The sequence below is a fragment of the Chanos chanos genome, chromosome 1 (genome assembly GCF_902362185.1).
Source record: "Chanos chanos chromosome 1, fChaCha1.1, whole genome shotgun sequence".
Taxonomy (NCBI): Eukaryota; Metazoa; Chordata; class Actinopteri; order Gonorynchiformes; family Chanidae; genus Chanos; species Chanos chanos.
In genome coordinates this window covers 6207211-6229710 of record NC_044495.1, presented here as the reverse complement: position 1 = coordinate 6229710, position 22500 = coordinate 6207211, and the positions used below count along the sequence as shown (strand labels likewise).

Here is a 22500-nt window from a genome sequence, read left to right as displayed (position 1 = left end):
AGGCGGATTACGGTATTCAGATTTCAAAACCTCGGAAATTTGAGAATTACTGGGATACAATCCCACGTGAGTCTAAAAGCTCTGTGTGAATCCAAGATGTTATTCTCCCTAGAGTGCACCTCAAGATTTGTCGGACGGTCTCACATAAAGGCAAAGAAGCTAACCGAAGCCCTAAATCGTGCCCTGTTGAAATGTTTGCTGCTGATACCAACTTTAGCGCGAACACAGGTATCTATTAGAGATGGAAGAGGACAGTAGTTGAAGGTTATGTGTGCTACAACGGCGCTGTTACCTGAGAAGATGTCTGGCGACATTGTTCGGATGTTTTTCTTTATTTCTATTTTTTTTTTTTTTTTTAGCGCACGGGTTTAATAAAGGTGTCGGAAAGGCATCTCTTATTCTCTCCGGTATCTATGGGGAGGGAAAGTGAGGGAGGGATCCCCTGTGACATTAATAATGAATGCAGAAGCAGCATGCCCTCGTTTTGTCTGAAACGCAATACGCACTTCTAAAGACCCTCGCTTCGGTTCCCACTGAACGCCTCGGTAGCCCAGCGCAAGTAATAGCATGCACTGCTACCTAATGAAGAAGGCCGAGACATTAACTTTTAAAGCGGGGCTTTACCTTGCCAAAAACACTTTCTGTCTTTATGGGGAATTCAGTCATAAGTAATTGTGACCATGTGTAGGTACAAATAAAAATCCCGTGAATTTATAGTTTGTTATAAAAAAAACCTCGCCTGCTCTTCCAGACTCGAAAGATGTCCTTTTATGGTTCCATTTTTAGCCTTTTTTAAAAACTTCCCACCGTTTCATAATTTTGATAGTATGTGCCTTTTAAGAGACTTTTTTTCTCTGTAGTTTTTGATGCAGGTAATATTCTCAGCGTTTTTGATGTCGTTTGTTTTTCCACAGGTGACCGATACAGGTTCTGTATCATACCTGTGAGTGAACTGCTGTAATCAGTCAGTACTGTGAGTGTGACAGGATGTCTTTGTGGATAGACACCCAAAAGCATCATAAAGAAAGTGTGAAATTAAAACCAATAAGAAATCAGCACTGTCATGCCCCCCACACCCACCCACCCCCACACACACACACACATTCAGGACAGATGGAGAGATACACTGAACAGATCATCCCTCCTCACCAGTTTAGTTGAAGTGGGCATACTAGTGCATACACACACGCGCGCACACACACACAATGATGTATAGAGGAATTTGAAACCATACTGTGTACGCAGTGTATCATGGCACATTCTCCAAGTGTTAAATCCAGGAGTTGAATCTGTTCAGGGACAGTCAGTGTAAACTCTCTCTCAGGGTCAATTCAGTTCTGGTGTGTTTACTTAACAGAAATGTATTGATTACGTTTCGACCCTCTCTCGCCAGATTATCAAGTTATTGGATGGGAAGCGTTCACAGGCAGTGGGCATACTAATATCCAGCCTTCATCTGGAGATGAAAGACATTCAGCATGGTGAGTAGTTTATATACTCAGCCTAGTCCTGCATTGTTACAATGTGGTCTTACGAACACCATTGTAACTCACCACTAAAACATGTTTGTTATGTTATGACCATACGATGTGAACCTCTGCAGTTTTTATTTATTTATTTTTAACAATGTTTTATTGCCTTTTAATGCGTCTCTGTCTGTTTCAATCCATATCCCGTATGTGTGACTAAAGAGCTGTTGCTGGTGCAATTAAACAGCCATATCTTTGGAGGGTTTTTTTTAACGTCTATCAAAGGAAAAAATTCACATGATAACTCACAGATGTACACACAGATGAGTTATTTTTAGAGTGAGAGTGAGAAAGAGAGAGAGAGAGAGGAAGTGTGAGCAATACACGATTCACACTCTCCACTTGATGTATTTCCAAAATTGCGCTTTTGTGAATTTCCTCATGCATTAAGCGCTAAGTCTCGAGAACAAACAAAATAAAACAAACAGAAAAAAAAAAAGAATGTGTGAAAGTCTTGAGTGAGTGAGTCGCTCAGGAATGGCAGTCATCAGTCCAACAGATTAGACATTTCCTTCACCTGTTATGTAGTTACCATGCCTCCCTCTCAAGGTTTTTTTTTTTTTTTTTTCCATTTTAATCAAAAGGGGGGGTGCGAGGGGGGGGGTATGAGGGGATGGGAAGGCAGGAATAGAAACAGGAGGTCTGAGAAAGGTAGCGTCTGTGTGTGTGTGCGACCATGAGAGAGAACGAGAGAGAGAAGTCTTGTATGAATTCACAGTTTATATATGTGTGCGTGTGCGAATACGTTTGCGAGAGTGTGTATGACACGCTGTATAAAACATCGGTTTAGTCATTTTTTTCACGTTCCGAGGGTTGCTGGGGACAGCTCTCGCTTGGCAAGCGCCTGTGTGTCTGAGTATGCGGCTCCGCGGATCTGTTTATTGTTGCCGTTGACAATCTCCAGCGTCTAATGGGAGTGACACCCCACTAATGATCAGAGTTTGTGTAAACGCTCCATCACACACTACCGACACTCACCCCACCACATAAAACACGCCGCCACACAAGCCAGCATCGCACATTGGGCCAAGCTGCCAGTTTAGTGTTCAAAACCCATTCTTTTTTTTTTTCTTCTTCTTCTTCTTCTTCTTCTTCCCTCTCTCTCTCTGTCTCTCTCTTTCTCTCTTGCTCTCTCTCTCTTTCTTTCTCCTTCTTTCTGTCAATATTTAGGTAAAGAACCTCTAATAAAAGGTCTTTGACTCTCCCAGCGTGTGTTGACTTCCTTTGGTTTTTAATGGGAGGTGTAGGTGAACGGACAATCAGAGAGTGACAGTCGTGCTCTCATGCTTAATAAGCTTTTGCTGAGGGCTTCTAGCAGCATGTCTGTTTGCGCCTCTTTGTTGGCAAATTAAAAAGACATGGAACATTTAATGTAATTACAGCTGCCTGGGACAGGGGCGGCGTGTGTGTGTGTGTGTGTGTGTGTGTCAGGGTGGGTGGGTACGTTGTTGTATGTCCTGTGTGTTTGGAGGCTAAGGAACGTGTGCTCCGGTTACCTTGTGCGGGAAGAATGAGAGGGAAAGAGAGAGGAAGGGAGGGGTGGCCAAGGACCCTTATGACCAAAATGTGACTACACACACGTGCACACACACACACACACACCTACACCCGACACACTCAAAGAGTGAGAAATAGAGGGACCAAAGTGAGGCGACCAGCAGGCTTTGATCTGAAGGGTGTAGAGAAATTTCCGGACCCCCCTCAGAGGACCAAGAGGGACCCAGTTCCTCCTCTGGTGTGGTGTTTGACTGACCGGCCACACAAATAATCTGTCTGAATAAGGCTCTGAAATTTTACCTTTTTCCACGGCCTCTTGAGATGAGTGCCGATAACTTGAGGATCCTTGTGCTCTGAGACTCATCTGGAAGACACTGCAGCCTGGACAGACCAATCAGACAGTTTGTTACTCTGGACAGACCAGGCAGACAGTCTGTTAATCTGGACAGTCCAAACAGACAGTCTGTTACTCTGGACAGACCAAACAGACAGTCTGTTGCTCAGGACAGACCAAACAGACAGTTTGTTACTCTGGACAGTCTAAACAGACAGTCTGTTACTTTGGACAGACCAAACAGACAGTCTGTTACTCAGGACAGACCAAACAGACAGTTTGTTACTCTGGACAGACCAAACAGACAGTTTGTTACTCAGGACAGAGCAAACAGACAGTCTGTTACTCTGGACAGACCAAACAGACAGTCTCTTACTCAGGACAGACCAAACAGACAGTTTCTTACACTGCTACTGCAGTCAGTCAGCTGCCTTCAGCTCTCAATGCTTACCGCCTGTAACCTGATGACAAGACACTGCCTGGAGGTTTTTTTTTTTCTTTCTTTTTCCTTCTTTTAAACAGTGAAGTATATTCACTGACAACCCACAGATCCCTGTGGATTTTGCTTTTTAGGTCTTGACATCCCATCCTGACCTTTCATCTCTTCTCTTCTCCTCTCTTCTCTCCTCTCCTCTCTTCTCTCCTCTCCTCTCCTCTCCTTTCCTCTCCTCTCCTCTCCTCTCCTCTCCTCTCCTCTCCTCTCCTCTCCTCTCCTCTCCTCTCCTCTCTCCTCTCCTCTCCTCTCCTCTCCTCTCCTCTCTCCTCTCCTCTCCTCTCCTCTCCTCTCCTCTCCTCTCCTCTCCTCTCTCCTTTCCTCTCCTCTCCTCTCCTCTCCTCTCCTCTCCTCTCCTCTCCTCTCCTCTCCTCTCTCCTCTCCTCTCCTCTCTCCTCTCCTCTCCTCTCCTCTCCTCTCCTCTCCTCTCCTCTCCTCTCCTCTCCTCTCCTCTCCTCTCCTCTCCTCTCCTCTCATCTCCTCTCTCTCGTCTCCTCTCCTCTCCTCAGTGCTGTGGAGATCATTATGTAGGACTGTGGTGGTTCTCTGTTCAGGTCTCCAAGGTTAAGCAGTTACAGGCTCTGGGCAGTGACCCGTGGCCATGAGGCTTAGCCCTCGTGTGTGTGTGTGTGTGTGTGTGTGTACAGGGCCAGTCTTTGTATGTGTGTGAGCCTAACTCTGACTCCAGCCATAACCCAACACGCACTTCACCCCAGTGTCCGCGAATACTGTCTTTAATACTTTATAGAAAAAAAAAACAACAACAACAACACTGGTTATATGAAATAGTTTGGATATGTCGGATTTCTTTATTTGTGCGGTTTTCGTAGCTTATGTGTTTCTTTTAATGTTTTGTTTTGTTTTGTTTAGCGTGGTTGCCAGGTTTTCAAACAAGTGATGCCCTTTTGTTTGCTATTAGGGGTTCAGCCTGAACCACATGTATTAAATATTTACATACAACACAAAAATGATACATTGGTGGAGCTCCACATCTGTGTCTAACTGTCATAATTTGTGCTGTACCCATTTATGCTCACTGTGTTTGGACTTTCCCTGGCAGTCTGAGTGTCGACCACAAACACGTCCGCGTCAACCTGCTTGTCTTTAGGCTTCCTTTCACAGCTTAGGAAACAGCACCAGCTGTTTATTTAACCAATATTTCCAGAAGAAAATAAGCACGCTTTTCTAAATTTGGGATAAGCAGTAATTAAGACAGCATGCTTGGTTGAGCTTTTCTCTCTCCCTCTCTCTCTCTCTCTCTCTCTCTCTCTCTCTCTCTCTCTCCCCTTCTCTCTGTATGTGTATGTGTGTGTGTGTGTGTGTATGTGTATGTGTGCAATTGCTTCTAATAAACTGGTTTACTGTTGCAGCTGTTTTGACTGTGGACAACTCTGTGGTGGACTTGGAGACGATTGAAGCTTTATATGAAAATGTGAGTATTCAGAAATGTACGTCTAAGTAATCGGATAGCGTAGAGGAATTCAAATGAACCTAGCGCTCTCTTTTCCAATGTTTTTTTATGATACAAAATGCTTAAAAACAGCTGTTTGCTCAGAACTTGCCTTGATATGATGTCAGTGCTTGTTCTCTGGGTAAATTAATTCTCTAGACCTCGTTCATAGTGTTGTGATCAGCGCCCAAAACCTTTTTTTTTTTTTTTTTTTTTTTTTTTTTTTTTTGGTAACGTCTGTTTGTTTATGCGTGTAATCGCATTTTGTTGACATTTGTTGATCTTTGTAGAGAGCGCAGAGTGATGAATTGGAGAAGATCAAAAAACACTTCGAAACCTCAAAGGAAGATGAGGTCAAATTACTGGACAAACCTGAACAGTAAGACAAACATACACACACGCGGTTTCACTTCCGTTTTTTCTTTCCCCCTCCCTCCGTTCCCCTCAGTTTCTCTAGCAATTGAAATTGCTTTTGTTACCGTTTTGTGACTGTTATAGCGTTCGCTTTAAACAGTCATTAAGCTCTTTCATATCGTGTTTATTTCTTTACTTCCCCCCTGAAAATAAACTGTGCATACCTCATTTAAGCGTTGATATATCATCGCTAGCCCCGGTATGCAATCAGGCCATTTTTGAGGTTGGCCAGGACCTTCTACTCCTACATTTGAGGGTGACTCTCTCTGGTTTTAAGATAGGGTCAGAGAACCTTCTGGAAAAAAGGCCTTCCGTCTCAGTGAGAAGTGGGGATGTTTAGAAGGGACTGATTGAGACCAGCTCTTTTGACCGTGGCTCACGCGGGTAAAGCACAACATCTGTGAACGGGTTTGCCCTGTTTGACTTTTGGCTCTCTTGCCACTCTGAGTCATAACTCCTTAGCGAGGGTCTCCATCAACAAGCTAATCACACGGGATGTTCGACTGCGTCTCTGACACACGCGCGCGAGACCACGTTTAAATCATTGTCTGAACTGCAGTGACTCACGCTTGTGATCTTCGCTTTAATTGCAGCCAGATTTTTTCTTTTTTCTCTTTTTTTTTTTTTAATTTATCTATCGGAGAGAGCACGGTTTCTGTCCGCCATGTGTATTTTTACTTTCGAGTCATTTCATTAAGCGTGTTTATGTAATAGATAAAGAATAGCTCTCCTGTTGAATCGGTTTCTTACTGCATATGTAAACTCAGAACAAAGTAGCATCACTCTTAACAGAAGGTGCGGATCAACGCCGTTTTCCTCTTTTCCCCGACCGTAGGTTCCTGTACGAGCTCTCGCAGATTCCGGACTTCGCTGGCCGAGCTCACTGTATCATATTCCAGTCGGTCTTCCTGGACTGCATCTCTTCTGTCCACGGCAAAGTGGAGATCATAGCGACCATATGTAAGGTACGGCAGCAGATGGCAACACCGGCCTCATGCGGTCGGAAAACAGAGCTGATGTCCTGTTTACGGCCAAACAGAGACTGGAGACAAAACAGAGAGGGAACGGTTCATGTGAGGTATTTCAGAGCTCAGATGTGTGTTGTTCAATAAGATCTGATGTGGATGTGTGTGTGTGTGTGGATGTGTGTGTGTGTGTGTGTGTGCGTGTATCCATAGGGTCTTTTGGAGCGTGACAGCGTTAAAAAAGTGATGGGCCTGGTTCTGGCCTTTGGGAACTACATGAACGGAGGGAACCGAACCAGAGGCCAGGCTGATGGGTTCGGCCTGGAGATTCTACCCAAGCTGAAGGATGTGAAGAGCAGGGTATCACTAACAGTATTCATCTCTTCCCATCGACACGATTAGGCTCCGCCCACTTTGATCAACATATCTGTCCTAAGTCTGATTATTTTAAAGAGTAAAATAAAGACTTAAGGAAAGATAATAAAGAATGAAATAAATAACTAATTCATTCTGTAGAACTCAGTTCTTAGTACCAGTCCTTTTTTTCCTGTTAATACCCAAGTGATTCAGTGCGTTGGAATTAGCACTTTTTAATTCAGTCCAGTAGGGTAATCCACAAAGCAGGATTTCTCAGTTTGACAGATGACTGGAGCCAAAAGTCAAGTCAGTCCGAGAGGAATGTTCCTTCACAGTTCTGCGTTTGGAGAATTTGGAGATGCTCTCTGGCTCAAGTTCTCTGACTAACTGAGCAGTTCTCCTTTGTGGAATACCCTGCACGTCCCTGTGATGTTCCCTCTGGCTCCAACTGGATCCTGCTGATTCAGTTCCAATGAACTCAAATTACCGTATATTTACGTAAAGATCTGTTCAAATCGTGCACATGTTGTTTGTCTTTTTTCTTCTGTTGTTGTTGCTCTAATGGCTTCCATACCTCCGCACCAGGACAATCGCATCAGTTTGGTGGATTACGTGGTGTCCTACTACCTGCGCTACATGGATGAGGTAGAGCGATTCCAGTGATAAACGACCATCATTTGGTGGAAGAACTGAAGTCACTGTGGTTTAGACGTGGGCCACGTTTTGACTGACCACTGGGTCGATTTTTGTTTTTTTGTTTTTTTCACAGCACGCCGGGACGGACAAGAGCGTGTTTCCGTTGCTCGAGCCTCAGGACCTCTTCCTTGCTGCTCAGGTCAAGTTCGAAGACCTCGAAAAGGACCTCAGGAAGCTCCGGAAAGATCTAAACGGTAAAGTAGTCACACTCAAGACGATGTGCAACTTTAAAGCCCTTAAAACTGTGGCAGATCTTAAAATAAGAACCAGTGAGTTGTCAGAAAAACCAGAAATGGTTTTGGTTGTTTTCCATAGCAGTAAAACGCGCTTTGTTACTTATGTCCTTGTAATACACTTTTTATTTTATGTTTATTTGTAATGCATTTCCTCAACCAGGATGTTCTTTTTTTTTTTGGTGGAGTTAAACACCAAATGCAAATTCACACCGGTACAAAAAATGTCCTCCTCGCTCTTGCCAAAAAGACACTTAGATGAGCAAAGAGGATCTTGGCAAAACCTTTTACATCCTTCACGTGGTGACAGAGACCTGGCAGCTTGACTCTGAGCAAAAAACGTTTTTTTTTTTGTTTTTTTTTTTAAATTCTATTAGATTTTTTTTACATTTAGAATTAATTACATTCTCACTTATTTATTTAGTTAGTTAGTTAGTTAGTTAGTTAGTCATTCATTCTCAGCAACAAGACGGGCATGTCATACCCGGTACCGTCTGCCCATCTCTCCATTGGGCCGCCCAGAGGTCGAAGGTCATGCCCCGCGGCCCTGCTGTGTCTGTGATCATTTAAATCAACCAATAATTCGGCATGTGAAAGCAATTAGATATGCTCTCTCTCTTCGCCCCTCTCTTCGGCAGATCACTGTTAAAGCTTGATCCTCACTGACCCGAGGCGAAAGAAACATAAAGAGTCTGAGGGAGAAAGAGTCTCGGGACCGCGTCTGTCCGTCAGTCATTTATTAGGAAAAAATGGAAGACTAAAAGACAATAAATGTAGAATAAGGGCCGAAGCATTTGATCTGTACCGCAACAAAAAAAAAAAGAGGGGGGGGGAGAAAAATATTTAAAAGTCTCGCCCGGGTGTCCTCGGGGTATTGGCACGGGATAGAAAGCTCGAATTCTCGTTGTTTTTTGGAAAGTCAGCTTACGACTCCGTTTTTTTTTTTTTTTTATGTATTTACCACCAACCAGCATGAATAAATATTTATACTCAGCTATAACAAAGCACCCTGAAGTAACAGACTGTTCTTCATTATTCAAATAGTCATTTACATTTGAGCTGGGGTCACAGGTAGGAGGGGCCTATGATAGCACAGAGGCGCCGACACTGGTATAGCAATGCTTATGTCATGCTTGTACAGAGGAGCCTGTGTTAGTACAGAAGAGGTGATGTTATGCTAGTATAAAGGAGCCTATGTCATTATGGAGGAGCTTGTTCTAGTACAGAGGAGCCTGCGCTAGTACAGACGAGGCCAAACTAGTACAACGTCCTACATTTGCTAGTACCAAGAATTTCTCGATCTTAAACAAGTAAGGCGGGTACGTTTGAGTCATGGCGTGGTGCCCTGTCATTGGGTGATTGGTTGTTGCTATGCTACCATGGCCCAATGGGGCAGGTCCCAGGACTTTGATATCTTGTCAAGTGTCAGCAAAAAAAGGACATTATGATGTTCCACTTCTGTTCTCGGCATAGGAAAGACGGATAGGGGGGGGGGGGGGGGGGGATAGAGGGAGGAAGGGACCTTTGAATCAGCTCTGTCTCTGTTTTGTTGTTGAGTATTGGGAATTTGTCTGTGTGGAGCCATACTATCAGTGCTCATTGTTAGGCCCTGTGGTGTTTACCGTAGCCCCAGTTTTCTTGGTCAGTTTCTGAAGAAGAGCTTTCACACAGCACTCGGTGAACCAGGATGTTTCAAACTATTTCGCCCTCATAGTTTTGTCCTCCTTACTAGCACGCCACTCTTCTCCCCCTCACTTGTCTGTCAGTTTCACTACGCACTTGTAAGATATTCATTTGCAACCGGCTCCAGTGGCAGGTCGTCCATCTGCTGCCTCAACTGTCTCACTCTCACTCTGGTCTTACAGTCTCTCTCTCTCTCTCTCTTTCTCGCTCTCTCTCTCTCTCCCCCCCCCCTCTCTCTCCCCCCCCCTCTCTCTCTCTCTCTCTCTCTCACTATCCCCCTCTCTCTGTCTCTGTCGCTGTCTCTCTCTCTCTCTCTCTCTCTCTCTCTCTCTCTCTCTCTCCCTCTCTCTCAGTCTCTCTCTATCCCCCTCTCTCTGTCTCTGTCGCTGTCTCTCTCTCTCTCTCTCTCTCTCTCTCTCTCTCTCGCTCTCATTCTGTGTCATAATTTTTCTCATTTGAAAAAATAAAAAGAAACATACACATGCAATTACAAACACAACGTTGTTATTTTCTTTGATATAACTGTTCAAACAAATCGTAGTGAAAAAAACAAAAAAAAACTTTTAAAACGTTTAAAAATTATGAACTGCCATAACATTCTGTGTCCAGGCATGTTTTCTAATTAGGAATATGACCTTTTGCTCTTTTCTGGCCTGCAGACAGCATGTTTGGAGTCTCTTCTCTAACAATGCTCCAAAAACGTTCTGTCTATGAATCTTGCTCTTCAGTGGCATTCTGACTTCACTGACCAACTGGATTGCATCCTCTAAGACCTCTCATTCACCATAGCAACAGGTTCTTGTGGGGAAAATAAACACTGTATTTAGCAGCACAGATATGAAGTATATTTAGCAGTTAGTATGTTTAGCAGCAGAACTATATTTAACATAATGAAAAGTGCTATATTTAGCAGTAAAGGTATAAAAATGTCTTTAATTTGAGTAATCTCTAACATGAGACGCAAATCTTTGGCGAGACCCTCATAAAACAGAGGCACAGCATGGTGCTCTCAATTTCAGTACTCCTCTGTCAGACACTCTTCTCTCTCTCTCTCTCTCTCTCTCCCTCTCTCTCTTTCTCTCTCTCTCTCTCTCCCTCTCTCTCTCTCTCTTTCTCGCTCTCTCTCCCTCTCTCTCTCTCCCTCTCTCTCTCACACTCTGTCTCTTTCTCTCTCTCTCTCTCCCTCTCTGTCTCTCACTCTCTCTCTCTCACTCTCTCTCCCTCTGTCTCTCTCTGTTCTTCTCTCTTTCTCTCTTTCCCGCTTTCTCTTTTGTAAGTAATGTATAAAACTGTAGAGATTCCGACGCTGAGAAAATTCAGAGCTTATGGCCAATGGGGTGAAGTTGTATGCTTTATTTCCAGATGGGAAACATAAAATTGTCACACAAGACCTTTTCTTTTCTTTTCTTTTTCTTTTTTTTTTTTTACAGACACGACCAGTTGGTTGTTTCTTGTTTTCTCAGGCATCTTTGCCGTTGCGTTTCAAACCGTACCTCGGTCGACCTGCCCATCCTAGATAAAGACTTCACTGCATGTGGTTGTCTTCACAAGATTCAATATTCAAGTTTCATATCAAAGCAAGAAAAGCCAAAGGCATCCTCCCCATAATCAGTGTCCAACAGCAGATAGAGGGAGAGGGGGAGGAGAGCGACGATAGAGGTTGATTTATGAGGATGAGCGAGCCTCGTCTCCACTTTGAGATCCCTGCCCGGTATAAGGTAATAGCTAGGATTTATACCAGGCTCTTTGACAGCTCTCTGGGGTTGTATATAATTGTGGATTATCTGCAGAAATGCCTCAGCTTTGTGCTGATGGAAATGGCCCTCAGTATGATATAAATAACCCAGAACTGCCAGGCAGACCGTGGAGAGGCCTAACCTCTGCTGAAAATACACCGATGGACGGGAGAACGTTTTGTTTTTTTTTTTTTCAAAAAAAGTTACATCAATAAACTGTGTTCTCAAATTGGAGCATATACTGTATATATATATATATACATATGCTCCATATATATCTGCGTGTGTGTGTGTGTTTGTGTGTGAGTTTAGCAACATGTTTTTATTTATCTGTGTTTTTTTATTTATTTATTTTATTGATTTATTTTTTTTAAATTTGTCATTGTGCTGAAGAAACAAAAAACTTTTATTTTACACTACTTACCATAGAGATCTGATTGATGTGTCTTTGTTTTGCATTCTTCAAAAAAGAAAAAAAAAATACACCCCTGCAGCTGATTTTCCAAAATAATAAAGCAACATCGTCTGGATCAGCGCGGAATGACTGGTAGCCCGAATGCCAAGGTCAGCCTCTGCGGTCGTATAAAGGTTCTCTTTACACATCAAAGCGACGAGGCTCTCGAAACCACACTTGTCAAGTCCCGGAATACTGGTCCAAGCTGGGGAATTTTTTTTTTTTCCCCCCTTTCTTCTTCCACATTCATTGTCCCCGTGTCCTGTGTTGGCTCCGTGTATGTTGCAACCTTCGGGAATAACCAAGGGGCCTGGAGAGTCCCTTTGCGCTGCAGACGGTGGCTAAGTTCTCCACAAGTTCATGTAGCCTACCCTCATTTCAGTTTCAGCATTTCTAAATTCTTGCCCTGTCATTGTTTCGTTCAGAACCACAGACATACATGGCTCCAAAGCTATTTTTTGATAACCCGTTACACGAAACAGTTTGTGTTAAGTAAGGTTTATTTACCTTCGCTGGTTGCATCTTCTGCTTGATCACCAAAACATCTGCTCCTCTCGAGACACCGATGTTTGTTTTGCTTGTTGCGTCCGCAGTGAACTGGACAGGGTCTTGTTTAGTGTTTTGAGGAAATGCATGGTGGCCTTGTTTTTGTAGTCGTGGTTGTTTTTTTTTTGTTTTTTTTTTCCTAAGGTAATTACATGGCTCATGTGCATTGTAATCAAACTTCTGTCTGACCCACAAGTCTGGCAGTTGAAATACAGGGGATTCATGTGGGCATTTAATGCCCTTTTGTTTTTCAGATTTCCCATGATTTACATTCAGTTTTCTGCAAATGTTTTCTTCTGCAGTGAGTTAGCACAGTTACTGAATGATGTCGTTTTTCTCGGAAGTATCTCTGGGCCCTCTGTGTAGCATATATAGGAGGGGACAGCATCTGAACTGAAAGACTAACAGCAATACCAGACCACAAAGCCACTATGACTGCAAACCCAATATGCAAGGCAGAAAGTTGTTCCTAATTACAAATCGAGGTTGAAAGTTAGCAGGCTCTAGCGTCCCAGGACTGAAGCTGTCTACATGTATCACTGATATGGTTATACATTCTGTAAGTCACCGAAATCTACCCAGTGAACATAGCTTACTTGCCAGAAGCCTCGTGGAAGTTCCAGTCAGATATTTGGCGTGGGTATTCACTGGATTTGCATCGCGCCTCTAGTAATATTTTACTGGCTAGAGCAAACATTTCAAATTAATAAATTCATTTGTGATTGGGGGATTGGGGGATTCCACATCATTGTTAAGAAAGACAAAGAAGTGTCAAACAAAGAGTAAATGAAAAAAAACAACTGTGCCACGATTAATTGCTTGCTCATTTCAGTACATAATTTCAGACTTAAACTGTTCAGGAATTTTCAATCGCATCTGCAGCTTTCTCAGTGCTAACTCTGCCGGGAATGGTTGGTTGCAAGGTGGCAATGATTGTAACTCAGAGGTCTTTGCAGTGAAACTAAAGGGTAAGTTTGTACTGACAAAGCCAGGTTGGTTCTCTGGTTGGCTCTCTGGTGTTTAAAAGGGGAGCACGTCTGGGCCATTGGTAACTTAATACAGGTTTGTGGGTACAGAGGACCCGATTAGTGTTAGCCGGTCAATTTGAGAACAGCATGGATTTATTTAGCGTAATGGGATTACTTGGCCATGGGGAGGCTACTTAGGAGTTAGGAGTTAAAGTGAGCCTGTAAACTCGGGAAATGACGGTAAATCCGCCACACACGGTATCCTAGCAACCCCACGGGCTTTGCCTTCTCCAGAACGGTGCGCCCGTCGCTGCCTGACAAAAGTGGCAGACGGTGGCCTCGGCGAAAGAGGTTTGTTTTCTTTGATGTCCCTGCCGTTCTTTTGAAGGCCTTGTTCTTTGGGCTGCGTGCTCTCTGTGCCACAATGAGAGAGGACGGTATCTCAAATTTGAAGAGTCGGTGCCCGTGGAAACCAGGCTGGGTTTACACCGTGTTCGTGAACGCTCACCAGATGGACCGGTCCAGTCAAGGCTCGTCTTAGGAAGACTGCTGGTGTAACAAGGGAGTTGACTGTCAACATTAACTGGTGCTTCGCAAAGTCTGCGCGACGTAAATGCTGCACAAAAAAAGCCCTCTCAAGTGTTTGCCCCGTTACAAACGTCATCCCTCTGAAACCTCTTTTGGAGATGTTACTAGGAGTTATTTTACAGGGTAGATATATATATATATATATCATGTACCATTAAACTAACCTGTAAACGACATGGACTTATCACGCTGTGGATACTGATCTGGTTTGATCAGATGTAGTTTAGAGGCCAAGGGGAAGGGATTCCAGGAAGGTAGGGTTTCAGTTCTGGAATCGAACTTCTAATGTTTTCCCCTTGTTCTCCAGACTAGCCCCCAGAAGAGTTCTGTGCATATTCATCTGTCTAAGTCATTCATCCCTGTGGAGCTTGCTGGCAGCCACTTGACTTGAAGTGACAACCCAGCTTTCCTGTTCCACAACTTTTTTTTTGTTTTTTTTTTGTTTAGCAATGTAATTATAACCGAATGCAGGTATTTATTGCAGTCATTAATGACTAACAGGTGAAAAAAGATTTTTAAAAAAACGTGCGAAAGTCATGTGAGCTTTTCTGTATATTGCAGTTTGTTTGGAAAGGGGGGGGAATTGGACAACTTTGCCAAGTCATCGTTTTGTTTTTTTGTTTTCCCCCCCCCCCCCTTTGAGCCCGCGTGAGCTGGGTTGTTTGGCAGGACAACAAAGCTCGGATCAGAACAAACAACAAACAAAGCTCAACAGACACACGCGGAGGGGTCAAGCCGAACCTACCATCTGGTACCGTTATCCCTCGGGTTTACTGATCGTACGCCGTGAGAGGTAGCAGGGACGAGAGCTGAAGATTGGACGGCACCCCGTTTAACGGTCCGCCGTCCAACGATGCGACTGGTTATTCCCTTTTTGTGTGCTCATTGTGATTCGTTAACAACGGCTAGCTTGCCAGCTTCCCCAATGTAGGAATGCTAACAGCGGTACCAGACACTGGGGCTCCTTCAGATTGCTTCTCAAATTTAGGCAACTGTCCCTAAAGCTTTACTTCGTTGATTCTCACTGCAGCCAAGTAATAATGAATATTAAAGCCAGATCTCTGTCATCACTTTTTTTTTTTTTTTGGTGCCGAATGTTAAAGTGATTTTGAAATACCTCTTTGTTCAAAGACTTGCCACCAGAAGATCCTGTCTTGACTGTTACTCCAAGTGTGATTACTTTGTTCTGCTAATGAAAAGCATTCCGTCTCTCGTTTCATTTTGAATACGGCCCAAGCTCGTTTACAGGGGTTGCCAGGTTTTGTTTTAATAGCCATCTGTTTGGGATGCTTATGTGGAGATGCACACGCTTCTCTTTCTTTGCATTTTTTTTTTTTGGTTCCCACAAGGCTCCGTTTAACTCAGTTATGAAAGTGTCGGTAATGTGATACACAAGCTCACCTGACCTTCATTAAGGCTCTCTCTGATTTTTCCTGAGCGTTATAATAAAACATTACGTACCAGTTTTCTCACGGCCTACCTTTTGCGCCCTCTCTTCCCACTCTCTTGATCTTTCCGTATCTCTATAAACTAACGCTGTTCTACGTCGCCTTACCTTTCTCCTTTGCCTCGCCTCATCTCACCCCTTGTCTACGTCCCAGCCTGCCTGCTGAATGAATGATGTCAAATGCTAACCACTTGTTTTCTCTCTCTCTCTTCTCTCTCTCTCTCTCTCTCTTCTTCTCTGTTAGCGTGCGAGAAAGAAGTGCAGAAGGTGTGTGCCAACTCCCCAGAAGAGCACCTTCAGCCGTTCAAAGACAAGATGGAAGCTTTCATCTCAACCGGTGAGTGACACAGGAGAGGGCCAAAGTGTCCAAATGACTTTGCTGTGACCGGTGTCCTGTGGTGGTTTCCTCTTCGGGTGGCCGCATCCAGAGGACGTCCTCGATTCTACATCTTGTATGTCCCCCCCCCCCCGAAATCATGGCCCTGGTAGGGTCTAGGTTTCTTTGATTCCCAGGATGAGTTTGCCCGGAAAGCCAGGGAGAGGATGGGAAGGCTGGACCGATTGTGTATTTAGATAGCGGTGGACCTCACTGAGATAACCGCTCGTCCCGGGTCGTGGCAGCTGAAGGAAAGTTGAGCATCTGCAAAATCTTCTATATGTATCTCTCATCATCTGTTGATCCTTTTTTTTCTTCCAAGGGTTTTTTTTTCCTACCAATTATTTCGTTTTATATTTCTGACATCTTGAGAATCTTCTCCTAATTTTAACTGTTACTGCCAAGAAAGTCGTCATTTAGTATTAAACCATCATTGCTTTTATTGTTTCAAATGAAACGTGACAGTAAAAACATCAAAGGGATCGGGTATCTGATTGGCTAGCCAGAAGATCTTTTAAGATGATTGTGTTAAACCATAATTGACCTGTTATGTGTATTTGTTGGTGTTTTGACCTCTGCCCTTGGCCTTAGGGCCATGCTGTGTTGTAACTGTATGCACAAGGCCAGAGGAATGTGAAGAGAACTTCACTGTAAGAGAGTTGAGTGCTCTAACGTGGCCTAGCCATGGGGATCGGGTTGCCTTAAAAATGCTGCATGTACTCTGGCCTGCTATAAAGCTGGCAGGACATCTCTGACTGAGCGCTTGTAAAAGGCTAGCCCTCTCCTTGGTGAGACGGTTTGGGGACCACCATGACAGGGTATGCTGGGCCTTTGCTTATTCCCTTCGTGATGCACTGTCCAAATTCCTCTGTTTCCATTGCTGTGAGAGACATATGGTCACAAAGATTGTGATGTCATAATGGAACATTCTGCAGAACCTCATGTGGGAGTCAATAGAATGTTCGGTTTAAATGACATCTTTGAACCCAGTTCAGAACAAACTGTCATCGGCCAACCAGAAAGTTTTTAAACAAACATTTTTCTCTGTCAAAACAGTTAGATTGTTTTGGGATGTCTGTTATTGTCGGTTTGAGTCTTTGAGTCTCAATGTCAAATCTTTAAATGAGACAGAGCTGCCTAACTGATCGCTGTTATGAAAATGGAGTTTTATTACTTGTTTGCCAGTCGTAGCGTGGACTGCCTACTTTCAGATAGAGTCCTTGCAGTGTTTTCTCAGTAAACTGGCTGTTCTGTTCTCATCTACACGTTTGTCATTAACTGGACCTGACTGACATGAATGAAGACAAGAACAAAGATGTGAGAGCCGTCTGTGGAAATGTGCATGACATCCAACAGGATTTCGACTTTCAGTTTTCCCTCAAGATTTTCAGACTGACTTTCCCTTCAGTTCCATTGCCAGTAGTTCTGTTCGTGGCCCTGGGCCCACCCTTGAGCCTGTTTCCAAGGAGACGAATTCTTGCGTCACTGATGGCTCGATTACAAAAAAAAAAGGCTCCAGGTTCTTCCTGGCCGTGTCTTTAGCGAATACATCTGAAATTTAATAATGACACTGAATGGCTCATTAAGAGTCATAAAATCAACACTTCTCTGTTTGTTTTATTTGATTGCATTAAATGCACTATATGCGGGCTGAGTGGAAAATAACAGAATCAGAAACAGAATCAAACAAGTCAGGCATATAAACCAAAAGCTGACAAACAGACAATGAAATAAGTGAAATAAATGGAGGGGAATAGAGAAGAAAATACTAATATTGAATCAGCAGAAAAATGTTAACAATTTCTTTGTTTATGAGATATCAATTTGATGTCTGCCGTAATAGGTAAACATAAACAATTCACCAACAAACAATACGCTCTAAATATAAAGAGCACTCTCTGTCTCAGCCTTATTCTCGATGAAATGGATTCAGTAATAAGATAGCTTCTTCCAAATGGCTGTCCTGGTTTGTTTTAAACTGTGATACACTAGCCAGGTCCACTAGTATATACAAAAAATGAGAGTGGCTAATAGAGAGACAGTCAGGAATAAACAAATTAACCCAAGATTTCATTTGGTCTCTCTGAATTATTGAGTTGTGCTTTGGGTTCATGTTTCAGGGCCAGGGTCGTGCGGTGCGGCCCGGTTCTCGCCACCAAAACTCCAAAAAAAACAAAAAACGGAACGATACCTTTTCTTCTCGGTTTGTTTATCCACCCGAACCTTTTACGTCCGAGCCACATGTGAGTTTTGGCAAATCGCTTTATCTCAGAGTAGACCGACGAAGAAGAGAAAAAAAAAAAACACACAGCAGTTGCTATTGGCTCCTGAACGAGATTGGTTAACAGAAGCACATTTAGAGCATAAACTTTCCAGCGAGGAACTTGTAAACCTCTCCTTATAAACAGATTCCTCCAGCTCTCCACCTCGTGCTTTTGCTGAGGTGGGATCTCAGTTCTAAAAATTTCTCTTGTCCACGTCTTCATAATGACTTCGCGGCTCCAGTACACAAAGCAAATGGAGTGGGAGAGCTGGGACAGAACTGGAGATAGAGCAGACGTTGACGAGGAGTTTTCATGCTTGCCAGTGTGTATGTGGTTAGAGAGATAGAGAGAGAGAGAGTGAGAGAGAGAGAGAGAGAAAGTTGAGCAGGTACCCCCGCTCCTGCTTTTAATCTTGATATGAATTCTAAGCAGCCTGGAAAAGGCTGGTGCGTGTGAACACTCAGAACTTCTCTGGGTTGCGTGTTTTGAGCAAAGGAACATGGAGGTAGGGCACGCACGGCCGGCTGCCGGGATTAAGAAATGAGTGATTTGTCTCAGAAATCACCTGGACAGACCCCCTACTGAGGGGAGGGTCACTGACATCAATCATCTCAGATATTCCTCTTTTCTTTCCATGTGTGGTGTTTGTCAGAGAGTTCACACATGCCCATTTGTGCATGTGTGTGTGTGTGAATGAGTGTGTGTGTAAGTAACTTATGTCCTTGTCTGTGTCATTATTATGGACTTTTTTATTATCTTCTTATCTGCCTTCATACGCCTGTTGTTTGTGTATGATGTTATTCTCTGTATTTGGGTGTAAGTATAACACATCCTTAATAACCGTTGTGTTTATTATTTCCTCATATAATTTCCTCATCTGCCTTCGCTGATCTATTGTTTGTGTGTGATATCACTACCTACCTCCGTGTGTGTGTGTGTGTGTGTGTGTGTGTGTGTGTGTGTGTGCGTTGAGATCATTTCATTGCGTCACATAGATAAATCTGTCTGTCTCACGCAGTCTTTGACGTGGTCTCTGACTATACCTAGGGTTAGTGCGGGCCTTTTCACAAGTTCACATGACTGTGTCCATACAGACGTAGAGACCCATAACTCCTGTATGAATGCTTTATGACTCTGGTCTCAGCTACAGACCGGCTCTCTGCGGGAGCCCCAGCTGAACTGACATGCCGCAAAACCACTGGCTCTTGAACCTGGCTGTGATCTCCCCCCGCGTTTTACATCTCCAAAACTCATTGATCCATAATCCCGTAATCCCATTACACTCACAATTCGCCGGCGTCCGCCCCTGGCTCCGCCCCTCGACTCCCTCAGCTTTACGCCGACAAGACGCAGTTCAGCCAGTGCCTCTGTATGGACAAGTCACTTTATGAATGCTTTGTTTCCACTCCGTTGATGCTTGGCTGCACGTGTCAGCCTGGAGTAATTCGTTTGACATGGTTGTTTCATGTAGTACACGTGTTTTGTTATTTAGAGTCCTTTGGTAGTTTTGTAGAATGTCTGTGATGTACCAACAAATGACTGTCCAAATAGGTGTATAGCAGTCATTTGGTATGTTGGTATGTAAAGATTTACTCAAGGAGTGTGTTTTCATTGGCTGAAGCTTGCGTCTTTTTTTTTTTTTTTAAAAAAGGACTTGTATAGATGAAAAAGTCATGCTTTATTCATCTGCAGTAGTTTAACCTCCTTAATCCATCACATTGACAGTGTAATCCAAGTGATCATGTTGTTTCCCAAACTGTAAGCATCACAGAGCCACTGACATCTCATGCACACAGGAGCACGGATGTGTGGCGTATGAATTGTGACTGCGTGAATGTAAAAATGTTTTGTGTTTAATAGTTATCTAGAATCTTGTTCCACGATACAACTTTCACATATTAATATACAGTGGACAGTGTGAAAAAGGGTCCAGCTAAATGACAATGAAGTGGCTTGTTTGAAGGAGCTCAAACAAACTTTTGTAATCAACCTGAAATTTCTGAGGCTTTCTAATGGGACGGATAGGTGAAGCAGTGGTTTACAGACGTGTGTCAGAGTTTTAAAACCCTAATTTATTGTCCCTCCCAGCATGCGAGTCCCATAACTTTCCAGTTAGCCACTACTGGTTTCATGTTTACTGGGAGGGAGGGAAAAGGAGGGGGAGTGATGAAGGAGAGAATTCACACATCCTCTCTCTCTCTCTCTCCCTCTCTCCCTCTCTTTCCCTCTCTCTCTCTCCCTACTTCTCTCTCTCTCTCTCTCTCTCTCGCTACTTCTCTCTCTTTCTGGGCCAGTCTCAGGAGCACCTCTGCCACCTTCATGCACACACACACACACACACACACAGTCGCACCAGTGGAGGACCTCAGGCGCCAGTCGGCCCCTGCTGAGTTAAACGCCATTGGTCACAGCCCGCCCCCTCTCTGCCCATTACCCAACCACGAAGCCCCCCCCCCCCCCCACCAAACACACACGCGCTCACATACACACACACACACACATACACATACACACACTCACACACAGACACACTCACATACACACACACACACACTCTCACACACACAAACACACTCACTTACACACACACACACACACACATAGACACACACACACTCGCGCGTGAACACACATTTACATAGATATATAGAACATGCACTGACCCCACACCTAAACGCACACACACGTTTCATACACCCCACACACAGGTATGCACATGGACAAACACACATCAACAAGCAAATAGAAAACAAAAGGGGGCAGTTACTGGTTAAGCTCACCCTCTTTCCCCAAAGACCCCCAAACCTGCCTTTGAACAATTTTTTGGAGACTTCCCCCTCTTAAATCTTCAAGTGGGAAAGGTCCCCCCCATCATAGTAAAAAAAAGGATGAATCTGGAAAAATGCAGTAAATCTGAGATCACAGGCTCTCTCTGGGCCTTAGATAAATTCTTGCACCTTGGTCTGGCTGCTGCTCACATCTGCCTTACATTTAAAGACTTTTACATGGCGCTGCTCCACAGGAGCCTTCATTTCCCCAAGCCTCAGCCCTCACTCCCGCTTCCCAACAAACGCTCGGAGAGTCCTTAACTAACTCACGTACACCTCCGCTCACACCACCTCGACCTGACACAGACGCACGCCTGCGCGCGCTCGGGCGCGCGGCTCGACGCGTTCAGACGGTTTCTCCGCTGATTCAAACGCGGTTCGAACACGCTCCCGCAAACCTGAGAAGCTCCCCCTCCTAGCACCGCACCCTGTCACTCCAACGGTCTCCACAAATCCGTCTGTTTCCCCTGACGTTCTCGTACAGGGCACAAGAGCCAAGTTGCGTACCTCAGAAAACTCACAGTCATCTCGCACAATGGCTAACAAAGACATTAACAAAATAATTCAGTCCAATATATGCACACCTTAATACGCTCCCACGAACTTCAGTTCAACACTTGTGCAAACGTCAGCTAGCAAAGCACCACATGCCACAAAAGCATCACAAAGTCACACACACACTTCAACATTCAGACGTTTAGAGAGCACACAGCAAAGATATAACGTAAATGATTACATTTTTTTATCAATGCGTGTATGTTTCAGATATTAGAGATTTCCATCAGTATAATTACATACACATACTTTGTCTGAAAGTCTTTTTTTGCGGGTCCTGAAAGTTCATAGACATGACAGTGAGTCAGCTCGGACTGAAAGGCATATATCTGGTTTGATTTGCCGTTAGAGCTGAAGAATCAATCTGATTGGCTGTGCATTTTGTCACTCTGCATGGATTATAAATACTACACATGGAAGATGATCTCTGAGATATAATAGTGTTGTAACTATGTGTAATAATATTTTTTCATGTCATTGGTGCTGTTGTAAGAGTCAACTGTTGTCAGTATTGCATCGTTAAAGACTTTACAACATTCTGTTGTCTAGAAGCTGTTGTTTCTAGACAAGAGTTTGTACCATAATAAAAATTTGAGTTTGTACCATAATAAAAAATTAAAAAAAAAAATCTCTCCAGCTTCCTATCATAATGGTTTCCATATTTTAATACACATTTTGTTTGTTTTCTTCTCTCCGCAGCGCAAACGGAATACGCGACGGAGGACGAGCGTCTGAAAGCAGCACAGAAAAGGTATCGACGTCGTTTCTCGCCCCGCGGCGGCGACACGCTATCAAACTTTATTATTATCTAGCAAAGAAATAGTGTTTCTTATCTGTTTTGGATGATAAACTCTGCGCTTGCTTTTAGTCCTTGACTGAGTTATGGTGCTCTCAGAGGGGAGTGACCACAAGTGAGATGAATTACAGACATCAGAAAGTCATCAGCTCTTATTTAGCATGTTTCTCTTCGATAAGAGTCCGCACGGTCCCCCGGGCTGCAGCGGGCCTTGTCATTTGTAAATCTGTCTGTAGTAATTAGCTGTAAGCTGATAAGAAAGCCTCTGGAATGAGAGAAAGAGAGGGGGAG

The 22500-nt window shown here is 43.8% G+C and overlaps 1 protein-coding gene across 1 annotated transcript in view; it reads left to right on the top strand.

Moving 5' to 3' along the window:
- The window catches only part of LOC115817840 (formin-1), a 71816-nt gene that overhangs the window by 41049 nt on the left and 8267 nt on the right, over positions 1 to 22500 (top strand). Inside the window, exons 7-15 of the mRNA XM_030780980.1 lie at positions 1394 to 1481; positions 5224 to 5285; positions 5594 to 5682; positions 6553 to 6682; positions 6896 to 7042; positions 7625 to 7684; positions 7809 to 7929; positions 15635 to 15727; positions 22113 to 22164. Coding sequence (XP_030636840.1) covers positions 1394 to 1481; positions 5224 to 5285; positions 5594 to 5682; positions 6553 to 6682; positions 6896 to 7042; positions 7625 to 7684; positions 7809 to 7929; positions 15635 to 15727; positions 22113 to 22164 — 842 coding nt within the window. The remainder of the gene's footprint in view (positions 1 to 1393; positions 1482 to 5223; positions 5286 to 5593; positions 5683 to 6552; positions 6683 to 6895; positions 7043 to 7624; positions 7685 to 7808; positions 7930 to 15634; positions 15728 to 22112; positions 22165 to 22500) is intronic.